General features: G+C 38.3%; 1 protein-coding gene and 1 long non-coding RNA gene across 13 annotated transcripts in view; one reads left to right on the top strand and one right to left on the bottom strand.

Moving 5' to 3' along the window:
- The window catches only part of LOC119562564 (putative serine/threonine-protein kinase STE20-like), a 244685-nt gene that overhangs the window by 76810 nt on the left and 145667 nt on the right, over positions 1 to 22208 (top strand). For 6 of the 12 annotated variants that reach the window (XR_005221886.1, XM_037875770.1, XM_037875776.1 and 3 more), the window contains one exon: positions 21986 to 22083. The exons of the other annotated variants lie outside the window; for them this stretch is intronic. Coding sequence is in view for 5 of the 6 variants with exons in the window: in XM_037875770.1 (XP_037731698.1) it covers positions 21986 to 22053 (68 nt within the window). In the remaining variant the exon portion in view is untranslated. The remainder of the gene's footprint in view (positions 1 to 21985; positions 22084 to 22208) is intronic. 12 annotated transcript variants of the gene reach the window in all.
- Positions 8408 to 9151, bottom strand: LOC119562566. The gene is made up of 2 exons (XR_005221888.1): positions 8834 to 9151; positions 8408 to 8753 (listed from the first exon to the last, which is right to left on the bottom strand). It is a non-coding gene; the product is annotated as an uncharacterized LOC119562566 (long non-coding RNA).

Genomic DNA, 22208 nt, shown 5'->3' with positions numbered 1-22208 from the left:
CAGAAACGGTAGACTAAGGAGTTGGTGGTGCTCAGTAATGTTGATTTTAGCCATGGCTGGCACAGCCGGTGTTTTCCTCAGAACCCCATGATGATTGACGTATGGGGTATGGGGCTTATTTGTTCGACGAAGGTTACAAGGAACGTGCCGGCAATGTTTTGATGAGTACTGCCGCCTGTTATGTTTGCAGCAGCGTCGTTGATGATAAACATGCCTTCGTCTAGTGTCTCAGTGAGCGAGAACCCCGGTCATTAGCTATTGAGCGCAATAGCTAAAGTATATATATTTTTGATCAGGATCACTAGCCCAGTCGATCTAGCCATGTCCGTCTGTCCGTCCGTCTGTCTGTGCGTCCGGATGAACGCTGAGATCTCGGAAACTATAAGAGGTAGGCTATTCTAGGATTCCTGAGCTTCTTACGCAGCGCAAGTTTGTTTCAGCAGAGTGCCACAAACCGCCCAAAACTGTGGCTCCTATAGTTTTTATGCTAGAATAAAGATTTTAACTGAAATGTAATGTTCTCATCAATACCTATCAATTGACCCAATAAAAGTTTGCCACGCGCACTTTATCGCCCAAAAACGCCCCCAAACTTAAAAAAATCGTAAGTATGAACGTGGATGTCTCGGAAACTATTAAAGATAGAGAATTGGGATCTCAGATTTAGATTCCGTAGCCTTGTACGCAGAGCAAGTTTGATACACGAATATGCCACGCCCACTCTAACGCCCACAAACCGTCTAAGCCTGTGGCGCCCACAATTTTCATGCTAGATAAAACATTTAACTGAAATGTATTGGTCTCGTCTATACCTATCGATTGATCCAAAAAAAAATTAAATTGAGTTTGTATTTTGCCATTAATATCTATCTGATTATTTTCAGTCTGTATTAACTGCAGTTGTCTGAATTTTATTTGTTCCCAGTCTTCGAAGTCTGGAGTTCCTGCTATTACTTTTAGTGCGGATCCTAACATGTTAATATGACGACCATGTCTATGGAGTATTAGTTCCATATGTTTCCTTGGGAACTTTGTCGTTAATGATGATATTTCGTCCGCATAAGTCTCATAGAATGTTATATTAGCTAGCTGTGTGTCCAAGGTATCCGTACTCGTCCCAGACAGTTACGTCCCCGTCGGTCACCGGTATGTAATCAGCGTGTAAGTAGTGACTAAGTCGGAAAGTCGCGTTCGTGGTCAGTACTGTCTGTAGGAATATGGCGACGTGGTTTAGTCTAAAAGGAACAAAAGGAAAATGGTTATTACTAATTTTTCTTCATCTATATTAGGTTGTCCTTATGAACCACGCTCCCCTTTATTAAAACCGTTGTCCCCAGGTCAGCCTCAACGGTTTCCTCGGAACAAAGTGGTGATAATTTGTTTCCTAGATGTTTATTTGTTTTTAACCAAACTTTGACCCCTACCTTAAAACGTTTGTAAGCCTCGTCTTTGTTTACGTGGTCTAGTGTTTTTACCTGAGCTTTTTGTATTTTTTCTTTAATTTATATTTCAAGTTCATTGGGATAATTTCGACAGGTCCGACGTACTTGTTACGCAGTGAATTGTTTTGTTATATTCTACCTGAAAACTTTTGCCCCGTCTTTGTTTACGTGGTTTAGGGTTTTTACATGAGCTTTTTGTATTTTTTCTTTAATTTATATTTCAAGTTCATTGGGATAATTTCGACAGGTTCGACGTACTTGTTACGGAGTGAATGGTTTTGTTATATTCTATAGTTGCTAATAGCACAATGTCAATGGTATCGTCAAGTTTTCTGTATATTTTTAGGCAACGAGCTATGTGGGCTAACGAGCTATGTCGGCTAACGTACTATGATAACGCTCTACCGTTCCGTTTGATGTGCTATGCAGAGGTGGGGAATTAGTGTGGTGTTTAGACAGCTTATCAGGATGACGATTGTATTTCCCTTTCGAGCATACTCTTCAATTTGTTACTACTTCAGTAACAATTCTTGTCATTTTGGGAAAGAAGTAGTCTAAAAGTATTTGTTTGACGTTTTCTTGAGCCGCGCGATGTACTCGGTTGTGCTCAGTCACAACTATTTCGAGTTGCTCTGATTTGTTAGTTTCTTCAATTACAATTAAAATTAATTTGACATATTCTGAAGTCATCACAAAAGTATGCTTCATTTATTTAAGATCATAGTAAAGCTTACAAAACTAATACTTACATATGGGTTGTAGTGCTAGCTACAAGGCCTTCGACTACGTATTTATTTAAGCTACATTGATATTACATAGGGGTTGTAGTGCTAGCTACAAGGCCTTCGACTACGTATTTACTTAAGCTACATTAATATTTGTATTATATATTTTAGTTCTCATCCGAAGAAAGTGCAAGAAATGCAGCATACCCTTAGGCATACTTAAGCCCTCCCTTATGAATGACAGAAATTGTGAACATTTTTTAGAGACGAGCCAAAAAGTTGATATTTCTCTTTTCGAAATATCGATATTTCATTCGATTGTTTGGTTTTAGAAATAAAAGAAGCGGGAATAAATGAAAAAAGTAGAATTTAGATGTTAGGCAAACTAAAATCAAATACTGGCGCGCAAAACGTACATTAAAACCTGAAGAAGAAAAATACGGCATACTTTTGGGCATTCTTAGTAAAGCTCATCAAAATGGTTCGACTTCAAATTAAACCTTCAATAAAAACTAAAATGACTGAAAACTAATGCAAAACCGCATCGAATCGGCGATGAGCGATTTTAGTAAATGAATCAAAGAATTTATTTTTTGATGTAATGACTCCATTTGGGGATGGCACTCAAAAGCACTCGAAAAGCAAAGTACTTATTTTCTAAAAAAAAAAAAAACAGTAAAAATCAACGAAAAAGATTATTTTATGAAACAAGTAAGACCTACGAGCTAGTTAATATTTTTTACTTGTTGGAAATAATGACTTCTAAAAGTTTTGTGAAGAAGTCGAACAGCTACATAAGCATCTTTGACTTTTAGATTTTTTTTCATTTCCATCAATATTTAATGAATTTTTATACCCTTGCAGATGGTATATTTATTTCAGTCAGAAGTTTGCAACGCACTGAAGGACACGTTTCCGACCCCATAAAGTATATATATTCTTGATCAGCATGACTAGACGAGTCGATCTAGCCATGTCCGTCTGTCCGTCTTTCCGTCCGTTTCTACGCAAACTAGTTTCTCAGTTTTAAAGCTATCGGGCTGAAACTTTCCCAAAAGTCTTATATCTTTTGCAGGTAGTATATAAGTCGGAACCAGCCGGTTGGGACTACTATATCTTAAAGCTCCCATAGGAATAATCGGAAAAAAAAAAAAAAATAATATCTGCTTTTTTTTTAAGCTTGGAAATTACATTTTTGAATTAGTTTGAATTTCGAATTAAATTTTTTTATTAGTTCTGAATTTCCAATTTAATTTTATCAAAAGCGGACGACTATATCATATAGCTGCCATAGGAACGATCGGAAAATTGGTGGGAAAATAATATGAAACAAATTACAGCTTCGGTGTTTTTAACATATAACCTCCTACGCTTGGAAATAACTTTTTTTAATTAGTTCTGAATTTTGAATTTAATTTTATCAAAATCGGACGACTATATCATATAGCTGCCATGTGAACGATCGGAAAATTGGTGGTAAAATAATATGAAAAAAATTATAGCTTCGGTGCTTTTTGACATATTATCTTATACTATTGGGAATATCATTATTTGTATTTTTAAGAATTTCGAATCACATTTAATAATTACATCTGCAAGGGTATACAAACTTCGGCTTGCCAAAGTTAACTTCCTTTCTTGTTTTTATTTAGATTCCTAAAGTCAATAACCAGCGTCTTTTTTTGTGGCCATCTTTGTCAACACCCTTTTTGTCTACAACCCAGATGGGATTATTGTAGGGTGATTTTGACGGTCGAATAATGCCATCAGCAAGAAGTTGTTAAACCTCCGTGTTGACAAAACCCGATACAACTTGAGGGTGGGGGTACATTTTTGAACAAATGTGTTCTTCATCCGTTGGGATTGTAACAACCGTGTTTATGTTATACGGCAGGGACTCGTTGGGGTCCGCAAATGCGTTTGATATTAATTTAATCATCTTTTGAAAAGAATTTTTAATGACCACCGGTACGTCTTTATGGTATACTTTTACAAAATTTACATCCTTAAATTCAGCAAATTTAAGAGCCTCGATGCCGCTTTCATATTCTATAATGTTTTTTTTTACATCAAATTCCCTTAGGCAATTTAAGATGACGAAGGTAGTTATTTTTATACCCTTGCAGAGGGTATATTGATTTCAGTCAGAAGTTTGCAACGCAGTGAAGGAGACGTTTCCGACCCCATAAAGTATATATATTCTTGATCAGCATGACTAGACGAGTCGATCTAGCCATGTCCGTCTGTCCGTCTGTCCGTCTGTCCGTCTGTCCGTCCGTTTCTACGCAAACTAGTCTCTCAATTTTAAAGCTATCGGGCTGAAACTTTCCCAAAAGTCTTATATCTTTTGCAGGTAGTATATAAGTCGGAACCAGCCGGATCGGACAACTATATCTTATAGCTCCCATAGGAATAATCGGACAAAAAAATGAAAAAAAAATTATATCTTTGGTGTTTTTTAGCATATAAACTCCTAAGCTTGGAAATAACAATTTTTAAATAATTTTGAATTAAATTTTATCGAAATCGGACGACTATATCATATAGCTGCCATAGGAACGATCGGAAAATTTGTGGAAAAATAATATGAAAAAAATTATAGCTTCGGTGTTTTTCAACATATAACCTCCAACGCTTGGAAATAACATTTTTTAATTAGTTCTGAATTTCGAATTAAATTTTATCAAAATCGGACGACTATGTCATATAGCTGCCATAGGAACGATCGCAAAATTGGTAGGAAAATAATATGAAACAAATTATAGCTTCGGTGTTTTTTAACATATAACCTCCTACGCTTGGAAATAACATTTTTTAATTAGTTCTGAGTTTCGAATTTAATTTTATCAAAATCGGACGACTATATCATATAGCTGCCATAGGAACGATCGGAAAATTGGTAGGAAAATAATATGAAACAAATTATAGCTTCGGTGTTTTTTGACATATTATCTTATACTATTGGGAATATCATTTTTTGTGTTTTTAAATTTAATAATTTAAAATTAATTAATTCGGCTTGCCGAAGCTAACTTCCTTTCTTGTTTGAAATGTTTTTGTTGTAAATTTGATATTATAATTTCAAATTTACATTGTAGTAGATTGGATATTTAAAATATCAAATTGATATTATTGTAAATTTGATATTATAAAATATACATTGTAGTAGATTGGATATTAAAAATACCAAAATGATATTATTGTAAATTTGATATTATAATGTCAAATAAAAATTTAAATAAATAATAATATACCAAATTTTTTAAATTATACGTTTTTATTACCTATTTACAGTTTTTACAAAGAATTTGTATTTCATATTTACATTTTTTTTATTTTACATTGAGTCTTTATTTTTGTACTTTTATATATATACTTATTAACTAAAATTTCTTTATTCTTATTAACTTATAACTAGAGTTTATGTACAAATGAACGGCGGGCCCTCGAAGTTTTCTATATTATCAATCTTATAATTTTCCAATTCGGCACCCACCACATAAGCTTCATAATGCTCGCTAAATTGGAAACTTCAATTAACTGGGTAATAACAAAAATTGTTTTTGAAAAACTTTCCAGAATACGCAAAACTTAATGCAATTCGCAAACATTTTCGATATTTTTTGTAATGTAATAACCGGGCTTGTATACTAAACCCTTAAACTCTAAATGTGTAACAAAAGCATCTATAAATATTTCATTGGCGCCATTATTTCGAATTAAATAATTAAATCTACATTTCTTATGAACGTTAATATTTTTTTTTTAATACTGTAAACAGTGGGAAATCCATTTTCAAAGCTCTTTAAAAACTGGGAGAATTTAAGCGAGGCCCTAATACTTAATGAATGAGAAATGTCTTTTCTTGAAGTAGTAGACTTTTTAGGTGCCTGATGGTGTTTCAACATCTAAACCAAATTCTTCGAGTTCTTTAAATGTATTTAGCAGTGGATATAGAAGAGTTTCTGCGCCAAATTTCTTTTCGAATGATGTTTTAAAGGAAGCAGCTATAAATATAAGTATAAAGTCAAGTTTTGACAAAATGTGCTGCGGCAATGTAGGGAACGTGTAATAAGCGCCACAAATATTATCAATGCTAGCTTCAAATCCATCCATATACATAAACGGGAATTATAAGCTTGTCTTGAAAGTTAAGTTTTAGAGCTTGAAAACTACTAGAATTGACAAAGTTCTTAATGTTGGTGGATTTGCTTAGCCTTTCCATTTTGTCTAAAGTTTGGTCAAGCCCGCGAGGAAGTTCAAAGAAAGTCTTGATTTGGAATTTAATAGGCATAATGCATGCATCCTTTTACCTTTGCGTCATGTAACGTAGGTCTATTGTTCTTAATAACTTCTGTTATTTCGTTATTGACGTTAAAAGTAATGGGCTTCGCAAAGGTACTGTTGCTTAAAAGGTTTTTAAACAGTCTATACTCTGTGCCAATATTTTGAAAAGGGTTCAAACAAAAAGAAAGAACATTTTCAACTGGTTGCTTAACTGTGTCTGGAACACTTTTTAAAAACACATGTCTTAGAGCATTAGCTATAGTCGTTGTTACAGTTTGAATTTTTTCCTGAATGAGTAGTACGTCTTTTCGACAAAAAGATTTTGTGGAATGTAACTCAAGAAAAATGTTTTGACAAACTGACTGTGATTGAAACATTAAAAAAGTTGATTCGTCGATATTTACATTATCTTCGATCAGATTTTCAAAAAATATATTTTCTTCACTAAAATTATGGTCGTCGGACAAATTTTGCTTATCATTTTCGTCATCAAAAACAATACATTGTTTTAAAATTGAACATGAAGTTTCCAAATTATAAGCGGGGACTGATTTTCTTAATACATTTTAATTTTTTGGGTGTGGTTTTTAATATGTTCCTTTAAAACTTAAAAATTCCTTAAAACACTGGGTTTCTTTTTGAGTGCACTTAACCTCTCTATTTCCATCAATTCGTGGAAAACTTTCAAGTGTGAAAAGTAACAAATACTTTCATTAAAGTATTTAAAGCATTTAAAGCATTCCATTTTGCTGTTTTTAAATGTGTTTGTTTCGTTATGTAGTAAGTATGTTTATGAGAAATAATAAAAAAAGTGAGTATAAAAAATTAATGAATTCTCAAAACCTAGAAATTGTACAGAATTTTCAAAAGTCTGAGTGAAATTCGTTTTTTTGTTTTTAGAGGGTTTTTTAAGGTAATGCATTAAATTTATCACTGAGTGACTCTTTTGGTCTCCTGGACAAATTATGTCAAACAAGAAAGGAAGTTAGCTTCGGCAAGCCGAAGCTTATATACCCTTGCAGCTATAATTATTAAATTTAAAAACACAAAAAATGATATTCCCAATAGTATAAGATAATATGTCAAAAAACACCGAAGCTATAATTTGTTTCATATTATTTTCCTACCAATTTTCCGATCGTTCCTATGGCAGCTATATGATATAGTCGTCCGATTTTGATAAAATTAAATTCGAAACTCAGAACTAATTAAAAAATGTTATTTCCAAGCGTAGGAGGTTATATGTTAAAAAACACCGAAGCTATAATTTGTTTCATATTATTTTCCTACCAATTTTGCGATCGTTCCTATGGCAGCTATATGACATAGTCGTCCGATTTTGATAAAATTTAATTCGAAATTCAGAACTAATTAAAAAATGTTATTTCCAAGCGTTGGAGGTTATATGTTGAAAAACACCGAAGCTATAATTTTTTTCATATTATTTTTCCACAAATTTTCCGATCGTTCCTATGGCAGCTATATGATATAGTCGTCCGATTTCGATAAAATTTAATTCAAAATTCAAAATTATTTAAAAATTGTTATTTCCAAGCTTAGGAGTTTATATGCTAAAAAACACCAAAGATATAATTTTTTTTCATTTTTTTGTCCTATTATTCCTATGGGAGCTATAAGATATAGTTGTCCGATCCGGCTGGTTCCGACTTATATACTACCTGCAAAAGATATAAGACTTTTGGGAAAGTTTCAGCCCGATAGCTTTAAAACTGAGAGACTAGTTTGCGTAGAAACGGACGGACAGACGGACAGACGGACATGGCTAGATCGACTCGTCTAGTCATGCTGATCAAGAATATATATACTTTATGGGGTCGGAAACGTCTCCTTCACTGCGTTGCAAACTTCTGACTGAAATCAATATACCCTCTGCAAGGGTATAAAAAGTAGTGTTGTATAAAACTCCATACCCAATAAGATTCTTCTGAATACTTTAAATTAAAAACATGAAAAATTTTAAATAGGGTATCTAAAGCCCCTACAAAGGAATGAAACTTGAGTCGATAACTACCATAGAAAACAAAAAACTCTTGATCTTCGCCATTGTTTTCATCAACCACCACCATATAGGGTTGTATTGGAATGTTGTCTATCTCAGACTTTCGCATTTTCCGTTCCTGCTCCTCCTGCAGATTGTTAATAGAGCTTATTTAAACAACGCTACTATTAATCGAATCTTGAATCGAAGGCACATGAACTTGTGAGTTTGATTGTTTGCAGCTCATAGTCGGTTTTAATACGCAGTCCAGCAACTTAAAGTAAGCGCAATTTTTGACATCTGAGGAAAAAATTAAAATTAGTATGGTATTTAACATTTTATGTTCTAAAATTAATTTAGATTTAATTGAAAAAGCTTACCATCCCTTACTTCGGAAAATAAGCTGATATAATATGGATTTTTAAGATTTTCATCGAAAGAAGCAGTTAGTTTTTCAATGGTTTTATCCCATAAAGTCATTAGCCAGTAGGACTTCCCTGGGAATCGTTTATCGAAGTCAATACCTATCTAAAAATGTATAAAAATAAAATAAAATAAGCATGATATCTATAAAGGCATAAAATACACAGAAAACACAACAACTAATATACAAAACAACACGGACAAAACAAAAGGCTTACATTAAAAAAATATGCTTACAAAGTTACTGGCGCTCGCTTGCTTAAAAATTGGAAAAGTAGAAATTATATCATTTAGATTATTTGCGTTTTTGTTAATAATTTTGCGCGATAATCGTAAGTTTCTTCCCAAAGTTCGATACATTCAGGCTCCGATCCATTCAAAAATTTTTGTTTTGCGACTAATTCGATTTTACTCTCATTTTCTGACTCGGATTCTGAACTGCTGAGACGACGTTTTAATGAAATATATCTTTTTTGATTCAAATTGTGAATTTTATTGTATAGTAAACCCCTCGGGTTTTGGCGACCGCATGCTTTTCTGCTTAGAAAATATAATTCCTTTTCTTCAGTCGGAATTTCGTGAACATTTGGTGCCTTGTATTTTTTTTAAGAAATCCTTCATAAAAGCTTTCGGCAATAATCGTTAATATCTTGCTTCTGCTATGACTGGTAAGGCTTTTGATTTGTAAAATTCTTTCAATATTTTAGCTCTAATGTCGGGCGACTGAAGTATAGACTTTGAAGTTTGTGGGCGGTATGTGGGCGTTAAAGTAGGCGTGGCAAACTTTTTTTAGGTCAATCGATAGGTATTGATGAGAATAATACATTTCAGTTAATATTTTTATTCTAGCATTAAAACTGTAGGAGCCACAGTTTTGGGCGGTTTGTGGGCGTTAGAGTGGGCGTGGCACTCTGCTGAAACAAACTTGCGCTGCGCAGGAATCTCAGGAGTCTGCATGCCTAATCCCAGTATTGTAGCTTTTATAGTTTCCGAGATCTCAGCGTTCATACGGACAGACGGACAGACGGACATGGCTAGATTGACTCGGTTGGTGATCCTGATCAAGAATATATATACTTTATGGGGTCGGAAACGTTTTCTTCTGCCTGTTACATACTTTCCGACGAATCTAGTATACCCTTTTACTCTACGAGTAACGGGTATAAAAATAAGAACAAATTAATATGAACATATGAATAAAGGTTAAGGTCTCATAAATTAATATATGTACACAACCCAATGGCAACTTTAAACATTATGCTGACATTACCGTATTGGAACAGGCCGGAACAGGAGTCGATGTATTATTTGATGATTATTTGATTATGTATTTGAGCCTTTGGAAAGTAAAACCACTATCTGAAAACCAAAAAAGTAAATCAATACACTATATTTGTTGTATATTTACAAATAAGACAGTCGTAACAGGACATTGGTAGGTCCTGATCGGTCAAGAAACTTAATAGTTCTTCGTTTTCAGACTCCGTCATTTTTTCTAAAAAAAAAGGGCCAATATTTACTTTTGAGTGTACGTGTTTGAGTCTATGCCGAGCGCAAAAACACTGTAAATGTTTATACATACGAATGAATGTGCGTGTGAGATACTAAAAATGGGCAAGTGAAACTAACTAAATTTTCACTAAATCAAGACACACATAGTCATACACACATAGTTACGCATGTACATATGTATGTATGGACAGATGCACGTGCTTTTCATTGTCGTAAGAATGTGCGTGTGAGAAGCAAAAAATGCACAAATGCAATTAAATAAACTCTCGATATATAAAATTTCACTTATGCATTTTTTTGCTTCTCACACGCACATTCGTGCATCTGTCCATACCCTGCAAGCAAAAGTGCGATATTTCTATCGCCTGTCGTCCAGAAGTCACTTCTTAGTAACTTCTGCGCGATAGAAACGCGGTAGAACACATTTTACAAAAACAAAATATACATATATCGCGTGGAAGTAACTTCCAAGTCCCTTATGGAAGATAGAAAGGCGATAGTACACATTTTACAAAAACAAAAAGGGTCGGGATCGCGAAGAAGTAACTTCTGAGACACTTCTGCGCGATAGAAAGGCGATAGTACAGATTTTACAAAAACAAAATATACATATATCGCGTAGAAGTAACTTCTGAGTCACTTCTGGACGATAGAAAGACGATAGTACACATTTTATAAAAACAAAAAGGGTCGGGATCGCGAAGAATTAACTTCTGAGACATTTCTGCGCGATAGAAAGACGATAGTAGTGAGTAAAACACGCGATAAAAAGAGGTCGCGGTAATTTTCCGTTACCCCTTTTTTCTGAAAATTTTTTGGGTCGAGCGTCATTTCGTTGCGTGATTTGTCTGTGGACAGTGCGGTTTTGTATCAAATTTGTGCATATTAAAAATATAATATATATAATGATATAATACAAGTTAACACCGGCCAAACGCCCCCTTCCCTTCACCCCCTCTCGACCACGATACTGGACACCGCATATCTTTCATCACCCCTCTCGGCCACCCGCATTGCCCTCACCCCTCTCGGCCACCCAGCAACACCAAAACATTCGAGTGGCTACAGTTTCAAGTGGCTACAATAATGCAGCCGCTAAGTTATAGTACCAGCAGCGATGGAGCAGCAGCGATGCAGCAGCAGAGACAACGTCAGCGACGCAGCGACAGCGACGTCAGAACGACAGCGACGCAGCGACGGCGGCGTCAGAGCGACAGCACAGCGACAGAACGTCAGCGTGAGAAATGCAACGGCAGCAGCGCGACAATGCAAGAGCGCTGACCGCCCGCTAGCTGCCTCAGCTATAGCCGCCGCTACCCATACCCATCGCTGCGCCCTAACGGAAATGCAGCGTTAGCATATGGGGCTTAGCAACGCATTGGGCAAAATACCCAAAACCGCTGCTATCGGCATCGGGTTTCCGGAGCCGCTCTGCCAACGTTATGCTGACGGGCGGTTCCGTCCAAGCCAACCAGCGACTCGAGGAATGATTTTACTTTTACTTGCATTTGTACCCCTGACCAGCCTAGACTTAACAATTTGAATAATAAAACCAATTGTAACGTTAAAGAACGTTTACTGTTTTATTTTAAAGTAAATTCGTTAACTAAATTAAAAAGGCTTAGAAGGAAGAAGACGAAGAAGTCAACCCAAGAGAAGGAACCGCAATGAGACTGATCTTAACTAGGTAATATCGGGGAGAATCCTCCCCCCTCTGGCCATACTGGCCATAACTGGCGCCCGAACAGTGTTCACTTTCTCGCGAAAGTGGGGCAAAAAGGACCCCCTAAATTCAAAAAAAATGAAAAAGAAAAAAATTAAAAATGTTAGCTTTAAAAGCTAATCAAAATTTAAAGGAAAATGTCTTTTTTAATATTTCAAAAAATGTGGTGTTGTGCGTGTGGTCGAAAAGTAAAAAATGTATACAAAAAACGAAAATATGAGAAATTGTGCGAAACACAGCTACCCGCCGCGGTGGGGGTGCTGCCGTCCAGAGCTGGCACTCCCCACGGGCGCAAAGAAAAACTGTGATTAATTTTATGTGATGGTAAACCTGCCGCGGCGATTTGTCCACGCACCTTGTGGCGCGGCATATTCGCGGGCACAAAATACCTATATAACAAAAACGACCAATAATCCGCTGCGGCGATAAGTCCATATCAATGGGTAACTTATTCGCGAGCGTAAAAAAAATTGCAATCTAAAAAAATAAATACAGATAACCGCTGCGGCAATTAATTTGCGAGCGGAAAACTATTAAAAATGTCTTCGAGACCAAAAAAGTACAAAAAAATAAAATATACCAAAAGTTCTCGCGTGTGGATGTGGAATGCATTCAAGAAAGCTGCCCAGTGGATTGTGTGGCAACCGTACCTTAGTAGGCGAAACGCCAAAAAGGACAAATACGGACCACCGCGCCGATAAACACAATACACAAAAAGGAAAAACAAAGAAATTATTTAAAAAAAGAAAAAAACGCACAACCCTCAAAACGACAAGTCCCATAAAATTTTTTTAATAAACCGAAAGAAAGAAACAAATTCTAATTAATATTTAATTTCAGACTAATAACCCTGTAAGCAGCGAATACGGAATACAATCAAAAACAATACAAGGAGGAAAATAATAAGGGTGAGTGAAACGTTTCCGCATAAAATTTCCCTTATTATATTATTATTCCCAAAAGAGAACAAAAAATAAATTTTCATAAAACTGTTGCTTATTTCCCCACGTCGACCCAAAATAAAAATAAACTCTTGAAATCCCAATAAATTAAGCACTTGAAACTATCGATATTAAAAATGGAGGAAATGAAGGAGGTACTAAACCGACTTGACTCCACTGTTGCGGCCCTAACCACTCAGATGGTGGGCATGAAGGACGAGGTTAAGAAAATAGGGAATAGGGTGAGAACTTTAGAAACCGACTTCGAACAGCGCAACCCGATAGCGGACATACCGCTACCATTAACGCGTCCGCGTACGGAGTATGAATTGAAGGAATCTTCGACCGTACCGGATTGCGTAAGGGAGTTAATAACTTTCGAGGGTGATTCCGAGAAGTACATTTCTTGGATCAATAGGGCACAGTCCATAATTAACGACTATGAGGTCATTCGGGAGAAACCCCTTTATAGATCAGTCCTTATCCAAATTAGGCAAAAAATTAGTGGCAACGCCGACATGGCGCTCAATGCCTACAATGTACGGGATGACGACTGGACTGAAATTAAACGAGTATTGGCACTACACTTCGCCGATAAAAGAGATGTCGGTACGCTAGAGTACGAGCTAACACAAATGACCCAGGGAAACCAAAAGGTGGACGATTTTTACAGTAAAATTAATAATCACGTCTCGCTAATAATGAATAAAATTAAAAGCATGAATTACTCTTCGGAGATAACGAAAGCTTTCCTTGCCGGACAAAGGGACAAGGCTCTTAATGCCTTTATTAGGGGGTTAAACGGCGACGCTTCCAGGCTTCTAATAATCCGTAAACCTGCGGACGTCCACGAAGCTTATTCTATTTGCCTAGAGCTGCAGAAAATGGATCCGAGGAACCCTACGTCAAGGGCGCCTCTATTTAAACAGACCTTCAACCAAACATATCAGAACTAAAGATCACCTAATCCACCGAGGTTCCCCCAGATCTATCAGTTTAACAATAGGGCCCAAACTAGTTCAGGGCACAACTTTGCCCCAAGTGGAAGCGTGCAGGGCTCTCCAAGATAGACACCGGCGCTAACAATAATTTTATTAGCCTCAAGAATTCCGCCGGCTCTACAACATTATCCACGCCGTTTGTCCTTCAATCCGCGGGGGGTAATATTAAAATAACACATCGTATTACTGGACAATTTTTTAAACCAATAGGAAACGATACTGTTCTCACCTTTTTTGTTCTTCCCGGACTAAACTCATTTGACGGCATTATAGGAGACGACACCCTAAAAATCTTAAAAGCCCTGATCGACAGAAAAAACGATACCTTGACAATATCACCCGGTATTAAAATACCCCTCCTTGCAAAAAATCTCTAAATGTACATCTGTTATGGGATGCAAAACATTCCGAATCTGCAAAAGAAGCTTTAAACGCGCTTATCAGCGAATATTTCAAAATCTTTGAACCACTCTCGCCCGGAGAGGCCGTAGACACGAGCGTTAGGGCCGAGGTTCGCACCAGCACCTCAGACCCCATATACAAAAAGAGCTATCCCTACCCTACCAATATGAGAGGGGAAGTGGATAGACAGATAGAGGAACTTTTGCGGGATGGGATCATCAAACCATCAAAAAGTCCCTATAACTCCCCGGTCTGGGTAGTTCCAAAGAAACCCAAACCAAATGGAGAGAAACAATACCGCATGGTCATCGACTTTAAGCGCTTAAACGCTGTCACGATTGCAGACACTTATCCAATACCGGACATTAATTCTATTTTGGCCAGCCTAGGGAAGGCCAAATAGTTTACCACTCTCGATTTAACTTCGGGATTCCATCAAATTTACATGTTGGAATGCGATACCCCAAAGACAGCATTTTCTACACTGAATGGGAAGTACGAATTTCTTCGTCTTCCGTTTGGGTTGAAAAATGTCCCAGCAGTATTTCAAAGAATGATCGACGATGTATTAAGGGAACACATTGGCAAGATTTGCTATGTGTACATCGACGACATAATAGTCTTTAGTGAGGACTATGATAGCCACTGGCAAAACCTCCGCGCTGTCTTTAATAACCTGGAGAAAGCCAAGCTGCAGGTCAACTTAGAAAAAACTAATTTCCTGTCAACGCATGTTGCAGACGACAAAAAAGTAGAAGGTGTCACAAAAATGAAACCACCTACCAATGTAAAGGAACTAAAGAGTTTTCTCGGCATGACATCCTATTATAGAAAAGTTATTAAGGACTATGCCAAAGTCGCAAAACCACTGACTAACTTAACTCGAGGAGAGTTCGCTAGAGTTAAATCTTCACAATCAAAAAAGTCCCCATTGAACTCGACGAGGCCGCGATGAAAGCCTTTAATGATTTGAAAACTATCCTTTCATCCTCAGAGGTATTGGCATTTCCAAATTTTTCCAAACCCTTCCACTTAACCACCGACGCGTCAAGTTACGCTATCGGAGCAGTTCTTTATCAAGTGGACTCTGGCAAAGATCGGCCAATAGCGTATATCTCCCGATCTTTGAGTCAGACAGAAGAGAACTACGCCACCAACGAAAAAGAAATGCTTGCGATAGTGTGGGCCTTAGATAACCTTCGTTCTTATTTGTATGGCGCTGGATCTATTAAGATTTACACTGATCACCAGCCTTTAACATTTGCACTGGGCAATATACATTTTAACGCCAAGTTAAAACGCTGTAAGTCCCGTATTGAGGAGTACAATTGCGAATTAATATACAAACCAGGGAAGTCAAATATAGTGGCCGATGCCCTTTCGAGGGTTACAACGTATGTTAATCACCTGGGTCCTGACAATGATACCGCCTCCGAATCGGATTCTATAGCTACGGTTCATAGCGCTCTTCAAGACGCCTCTTCTTTAATTCCCCACGTTGAAACCCCGATTAACGCCTACCGGAATCAATTGAATTTTTATTCAGATCTGTCCGATTATTCGTGTGGGCACCCACATACTGGAGATGTGCGCCACTCAATTCCAATTAGTGATCACGCCCCTTCAACTCTTCTAAACTCATTAAAGAAATACTTGAAACCTTCGGTAATCAATGGAATTAAAATCCCGGATGATTACCTACAACTCCTTCAAACCTGTTGCTTCCAGAATTTTAAATTGTATAAAATCCGTATAACACAGCGCTTAGTAGAGGATATTACGGACGAAGAGCAAATTTGCGAAGTCATCGAGAAAGAGCATCGCAGAGCTCACAGGAATTCAAAAGAGGTCCGTATTCAAATCCTAGAAAAGTACTACTTCCCCAGGATGGCTAGTATTTCCCTTTTCCTTTTTCCCTTGCAATCAAAATCAGCAATACATTATTTCACAGCGCCTAAAATGATAGTGTCTGATAACGAAAGGGGCCTTCTATGCCCAACTGTCTTAAGCTACTTGCGAACGCTGGGGATTGAACTTTATCACACCCCAACTCAGAAAAGCGAAGTAAACGGTCAGGTAGAAAGATTCCATTCTACCTTCATGGAAATATATCGATGCCTAAAAGGAGAATATCCCACCTTTAAAACCACCGAGCTTATCGCAATTGTCGTAGACATGTACAATAATACTGTCCACTCGGTAACGAATAGAAAGCCGGTGGATATTTTTTTAAACCGTACTTCTAGAATAAATTACCAGGGATTATCCGATTTTAAACATCAAACTCTTGAGGACATTATAGGGCTCATTGAGCACAAACATACTTTAACCAACAATGGGCGCAATAAAAATAGAAGCGACCCAATTTCCAACGAACCAGGTGGCACAGTGTATGTCGCCAATAAACAAATAAAAACAAAGGAAAAACAACGATTCAAGGCAGAAGAAGTTCAGGATGACCGAAGGGTCACTATTAAAACAAGGTCGGGAAAAATCTTTCACAAATCACACTTAAGAAATTAAAAAAATTTTTGAAACGAACCTACAACTAACAGAAAATCTAACTATTCGACATATGTGGTAGGGGAGACTAGCAACAGAATCTCTTAACACTTTACAAAAATTCATCTAAAAACCATAAAGGGAAATGCGTACTGAACGTTTCACTAACTCTTAATCTTCCCCAAACACAAACAAATAAAACCATTTAATATCTTCACAAATATAATTAAGAAAAACCTAGTCTAAGATACACACTTATTGATATGAAAAATATAAACCCCTCAGAAAAGGGGAACAATAAATTCCTTTAGTAATAGCTATACACAAATAAGAATAAATACGCAAATAATAACAATACGAAAATAATAATAATACACACACAGAAAAACACCAACACGAACATTAAGATTAAGACAAATAGACAATTTAATTATAAGAATCTGCAATTTCATGTACATTTAATCCTCTTCTGACGCTACAAGCGCGTCTACCATCTACGTGGCGGCAACCCTCCATATTTTCAAATATGATGCACCGGTTGTCCCCTTACAACAAGGTACCGTCTGGAGGACCAATGGCGTCTTCAAACTGGCTCACGTCATCAATCTAGGCCGCATGCAGCAACTCATCGACCAGGTAGCAAACGAGGCTATGATAATCACCGATCAACATATTGGCGCTTTGGTTGGCCACTATCTTCAGCACGCTTTGGAAGGAATCTCGCGCATGGATAGCGCACCAACACGGAGACAACGCTCAATCGATTGGCTAGGATCAGCCTGGAAGTGGGTCGCGGGATCACCGGACAAATCGGATTGGAATGCCATCTTGAAAGAGGAGGACAGCTTGGCAAGGAACAACAACCAGCAGATTCGAATCAACACTAAGTTGTTTGACTCAACGCACGAATCGCTCCAGAAGCTGAACGATGTTATCGGGAGAGTCAACGCAATAGACGGGGACTTCCACGTGACGACGGCCGTCTGGAGTGGTAAACACGAATCTCTTGGATCACGACGAAATCAACATGATATTGGCAGAGGTGGACAGCCTTCCTTATAAAAACGTCGTGGAGGCAGTCGAATTTTCCAGACCTACAATCCTTACAAACGGGACTACTCTTTTGTACATCCTAGCGATGCCCAAGGTAGTGGACAGGAAGTACCGATTGATGAGGATCTACCCAACGACATCCGACGGTAAACAAGTTGTGCTAAAATATACCACACTGGCAATGGACAGTCTGGAAACATACGCCCTTCTCGGAAATTGTGTATCCATCGGTAACGCAATAGTCTGCCGAGAAAAGGACCTGCTTAAATTGGAGGAGGACAGTTGCATACCCAGACTGTTGAAAGGAGGCCAAGCCGAATGTGACTACTTGAGGACCAACCAGGAAACAGTGGAGCTTATCGATGACGGCACAATTTTTTTTGACAAACTTCAATGGAACAGTATCCACTCCGGTCAAGAAACACCACTTAGAAGGCTCATACGTCGTGCAGTTCGACAACGAAACGATCACAATCGGCGACCGGAACTACAGCAGTTATTCGTCAACACACCTGATGGCAATGCCAGCCGTGCTAACCCAGATAAAAACTACGGGTTATGAGCTATCACTGAAATATGTCCACGAATTCAGCATGGAGAACCTGAAAAAATTATCAGTCATGTCCAATGAGATTTTGATATCCTTCTCAGTGGAGCTAGTCATAGCTCTCTCCATCATGACAGCGGTGTACCTCGTGTGGAAAAAGATAACGTCGACCAAAGGAATCCTTAAGCTGCGGGATCCGCTTGCGAACCTGGAAACGCAGGGCACCCTGGAGCCCGCAAAAAAGGCCTAATAATCTGTGGGACACAGATCTTGTGGTGGGGAGGAGTTAACACCGGCCAAACGCCCCCTTACCTTCACCCCCTCTCGACCCCGATACTGGACACCGCATCTCTCTCATCACCCCTCTCGGCCACCCGCAAACTAGGGCCCATTGCCCTCACCCCTCTCGTCCACCCAGCAACACCAAATCATTCGAGTGGCTACAATTTCAAGTGGCTACAATAATGCAGCCGCTAAGTTATAGTACCAGCAGCGATGCAGCAGCAGAGACAACGTCAGCGACGCAGCGACAGCGACGTCAGAACGACAGCGACGCAGCGACGGCGACGTCAGAGCGACAGCACAGCGACAGAACGTCAGCGTGAGAAATGCAACGGCAGCAGCGCGACAATGCAAGAGCGCTGACCGCCCGCTAGCTGCCTCAGCTATAGCCGCCGCTACCCATACCCATCGCTGCGCCCTAACGGAATTGCAGCGTTAGCATATGGGGCTTAGCAACGCATTGGGCAAAATACCCAAAACCGCTGCCATCGGCATCGGGTTTCCGGAGCCGCTCTGCCAACGTTATGCTGACGGGCGGTACCGTCCAAGCCAACCAGCGACTCGAGGAATGATTTTACTTTTACTTGCATTTGTACCCCTGACCAGCCTAGACTTAACAATTTGAATAATAAAACCAATTGTAACGTTAAAGAACGTTTACTGTTTTATTTTAAAGTAAATTCGTTAACTAAATTAAAATGGCTTAGAAGGAAGAAGACGAAGAAGTCAACCCAAGAGAAGGAACCGCAATGAGACTGATCTTAACTAGGTAATATCGGGGAGAATCCTCCCCCCTCTGGCCATGACTGGCCATAACTTATATAATATAATATAACATATTTAAATATCCCCCCAACAAAGCGTGCGAAATTACGTGCTTAACGTGAGCTGTACGATTATTTAAACCTTTTTACGGACAAGCTAGCTGTGGACATTACTTGGCGTGTAACTGCGGAGAAACCCAGCATCCAACGATTCTCAACATATTTAATTGTAAAAAATAATGTATTCTACTTTATTTTTACTTTGATTGAACAAAAAACAATTTTTGTTTCTGTTTCTTTTAGAAATGGTTATTAATAAATTTCTTTTGTCGACGGAGCTGGACCTAAAGAACATTGTTCAGCAAAATTTCCTACATGCCAGGCACCGTGTATACAAGCGGACAAAGCACGTATACAAAAAATAAATGCAAAATATTAAAAGTAAAAAAAATATGTTTTTATTCAAGATTTTTCAATTGGGAAAGACTCTTCTAGGTATCTTCTACAGGCATATGTAAAGTCACTTTTGAGTGACTTCCATAAGTGACTACGGCGACACTTCCAGAAGTTACTTCGGCGATATCGCATTTGGATCGCGGGAGTGACTCCCTTCGGGAAGAAATGTGCCACTTTGGCGACACTTCTAAGAGTGACTTCGGCGACACTTCCAGAAGTTACTTCGGCGATATCGCATTCGGATCGCGGAAGTGACTCCCGTCGGGAAGAAATGTGCCACTTCGACGACACTTCTCGGAGTCACTTCGGCGTCGAGGGAGCATCGAGGAAGCAACGAGGGTGCGCCGGGGGGATCGGCAGGAGCATCGCAAGGGCTCGAAGGCTAAGACATGCAAGGAAACGCCGGAGAGTAGGATCGAGCCTTTAATTGTTTCCCGAAGTAATGCAGAATGTGAGGAGTTGAATAACTCCCCACAAATATCAGCAGCATCAGCAAAAGATGGCCGGCCGCTTACCAAATACGCGGCGAATTTGCGTAGTAACGGTGCGGCGAGGAGCGACTGGAGAGGAAGAAAGTTTGGAGACCAAGGTTAGAGAAGATGAGAGTTTGGAGACCAATGTGGGAGAATAAGAGAGTTTGGAGACTAAGGATATAGATTCAGAGAGTTTGGAGACAAAGGAGGGGATAAGGAGAGAGTGGAGACAAGCGGAGTAGTGCAGAAGAGCCCTACGGTTTTGATTCGTGAAGTCCCGAAACGGCGTGTCCAAAGCCCGAGTATGACGAGCCAGAAGGGAGGGCGGTCGATTCTGTACGGTCTCAAGCGGAGAAGCCCAGGAGAGCCCTACGGTTTTGATTCGTGAACTCCCGGAACGGCGTGTCCGAACCCCGAGTATAACAAGCCAGAAGGGAGAGCGATCGGCCCTACGGTTTCGACTTGTGAAGTCCCGGAACGGCGTATGCCCGAAACCCGAGTACCAGAAGCCACGCTACGTCCAGCCGCGCAGCCAGTTCAGCCAAGAGCAGTGCGCAGGATATTGTAAGCAGCAAGCCAGCCACCACATCACGACAGCCACGCAAGATAGATCGAGCCACGCGGAAAAGTCCCGGACAATAAGCAAAAGGGTGGGGCTAGGGTGGAACGTAAACGCTAAAGCCCTTCTAGCGCCATCATTTTTTAATACTTTGCAAAAATAGAAAAATAAGAATTTCTTCTTGTTATAAATACCCATACTTATGCCAAAATATTTCAAATCGGACCAATAACTAAAAAGTTATAACCAAATAATAATTAAAAATATCCAAATTCAATGGAGTGCGAAGGGAATGGAGATATATTAATGCAAGAAATCGGCTGCTTACGAAATTTCACTAACAAGCCACCTTGCTTTCATTCCTATAAACGCTAGGAATGAATGCTTGGTAGCGCTTTTGTGTGGTGTGCAATCTTTGCATCAAAACTGTGACCACCGATGTTTTGTGAGTTTTAGAGAGGGCGTGATACATTGCTGAAACAAACTTATGATGCGCAGAAGTCTCCAGAATCTGCATTGTTAATACACTTTTTCTTCTTCTTCTTTTCCTGTTACTGATGAATCTATATACTCTTTAACTCTACGAGTAACGGGTTCAACAACGTGGTTATTTCAATCGCTTTAATTCATAGGAATAATTGTGATTTTCTTAAATGGAAGCATTGATGAACCCTCTTATGTCGGCAAAAGGCACTTTTTCTTTATAAATATAATAAAATAAATAAATAAATATATTAAATACACTCACTTTGGTATTTTAAAATATTTTAAACATTCTAATTTGTACGTTACATATATATCTTAGGAAATACCATTCCGTGTTTCAATATATACAAAAAGGTTTCGTTAATTCTATTTGATAATAATTTCTAATGTTATTTCTCATTGTTTTAGATGAAACGTTTTCTAGCGCTGACACTAACCCAATCAGGGACAATGATAATACAATATGGAATTTTTAATCAATTTAAATAAACTGCGTAATATTTTGGGTAAGATTTTATTATTAATTTAATTTTCCTTTACGCATTTTGGAACTAATTGATTATAATAATATTAATTAATTAATTATTTTTATGAATAAATATAATTTATATTGTAATAAAAGTTAATTAAT

Source organism: Drosophila subpulchrella, unplaced genomic scaffold (genome assembly GCF_014743375.2).
Source record: "Drosophila subpulchrella strain 33 F10 #4 breed RU33 unplaced genomic scaffold, RU_Dsub_v1.1 Primary Assembly Seq61, whole genome shotgun sequence".
In the NCBI taxonomy this organism is placed as follows: Eukaryota; Metazoa; Arthropoda; class Insecta; order Diptera; family Drosophilidae; genus Drosophila; species Drosophila subpulchrella.
This window is presented reverse-complemented; position numbering and strand designations above follow the sequence as displayed.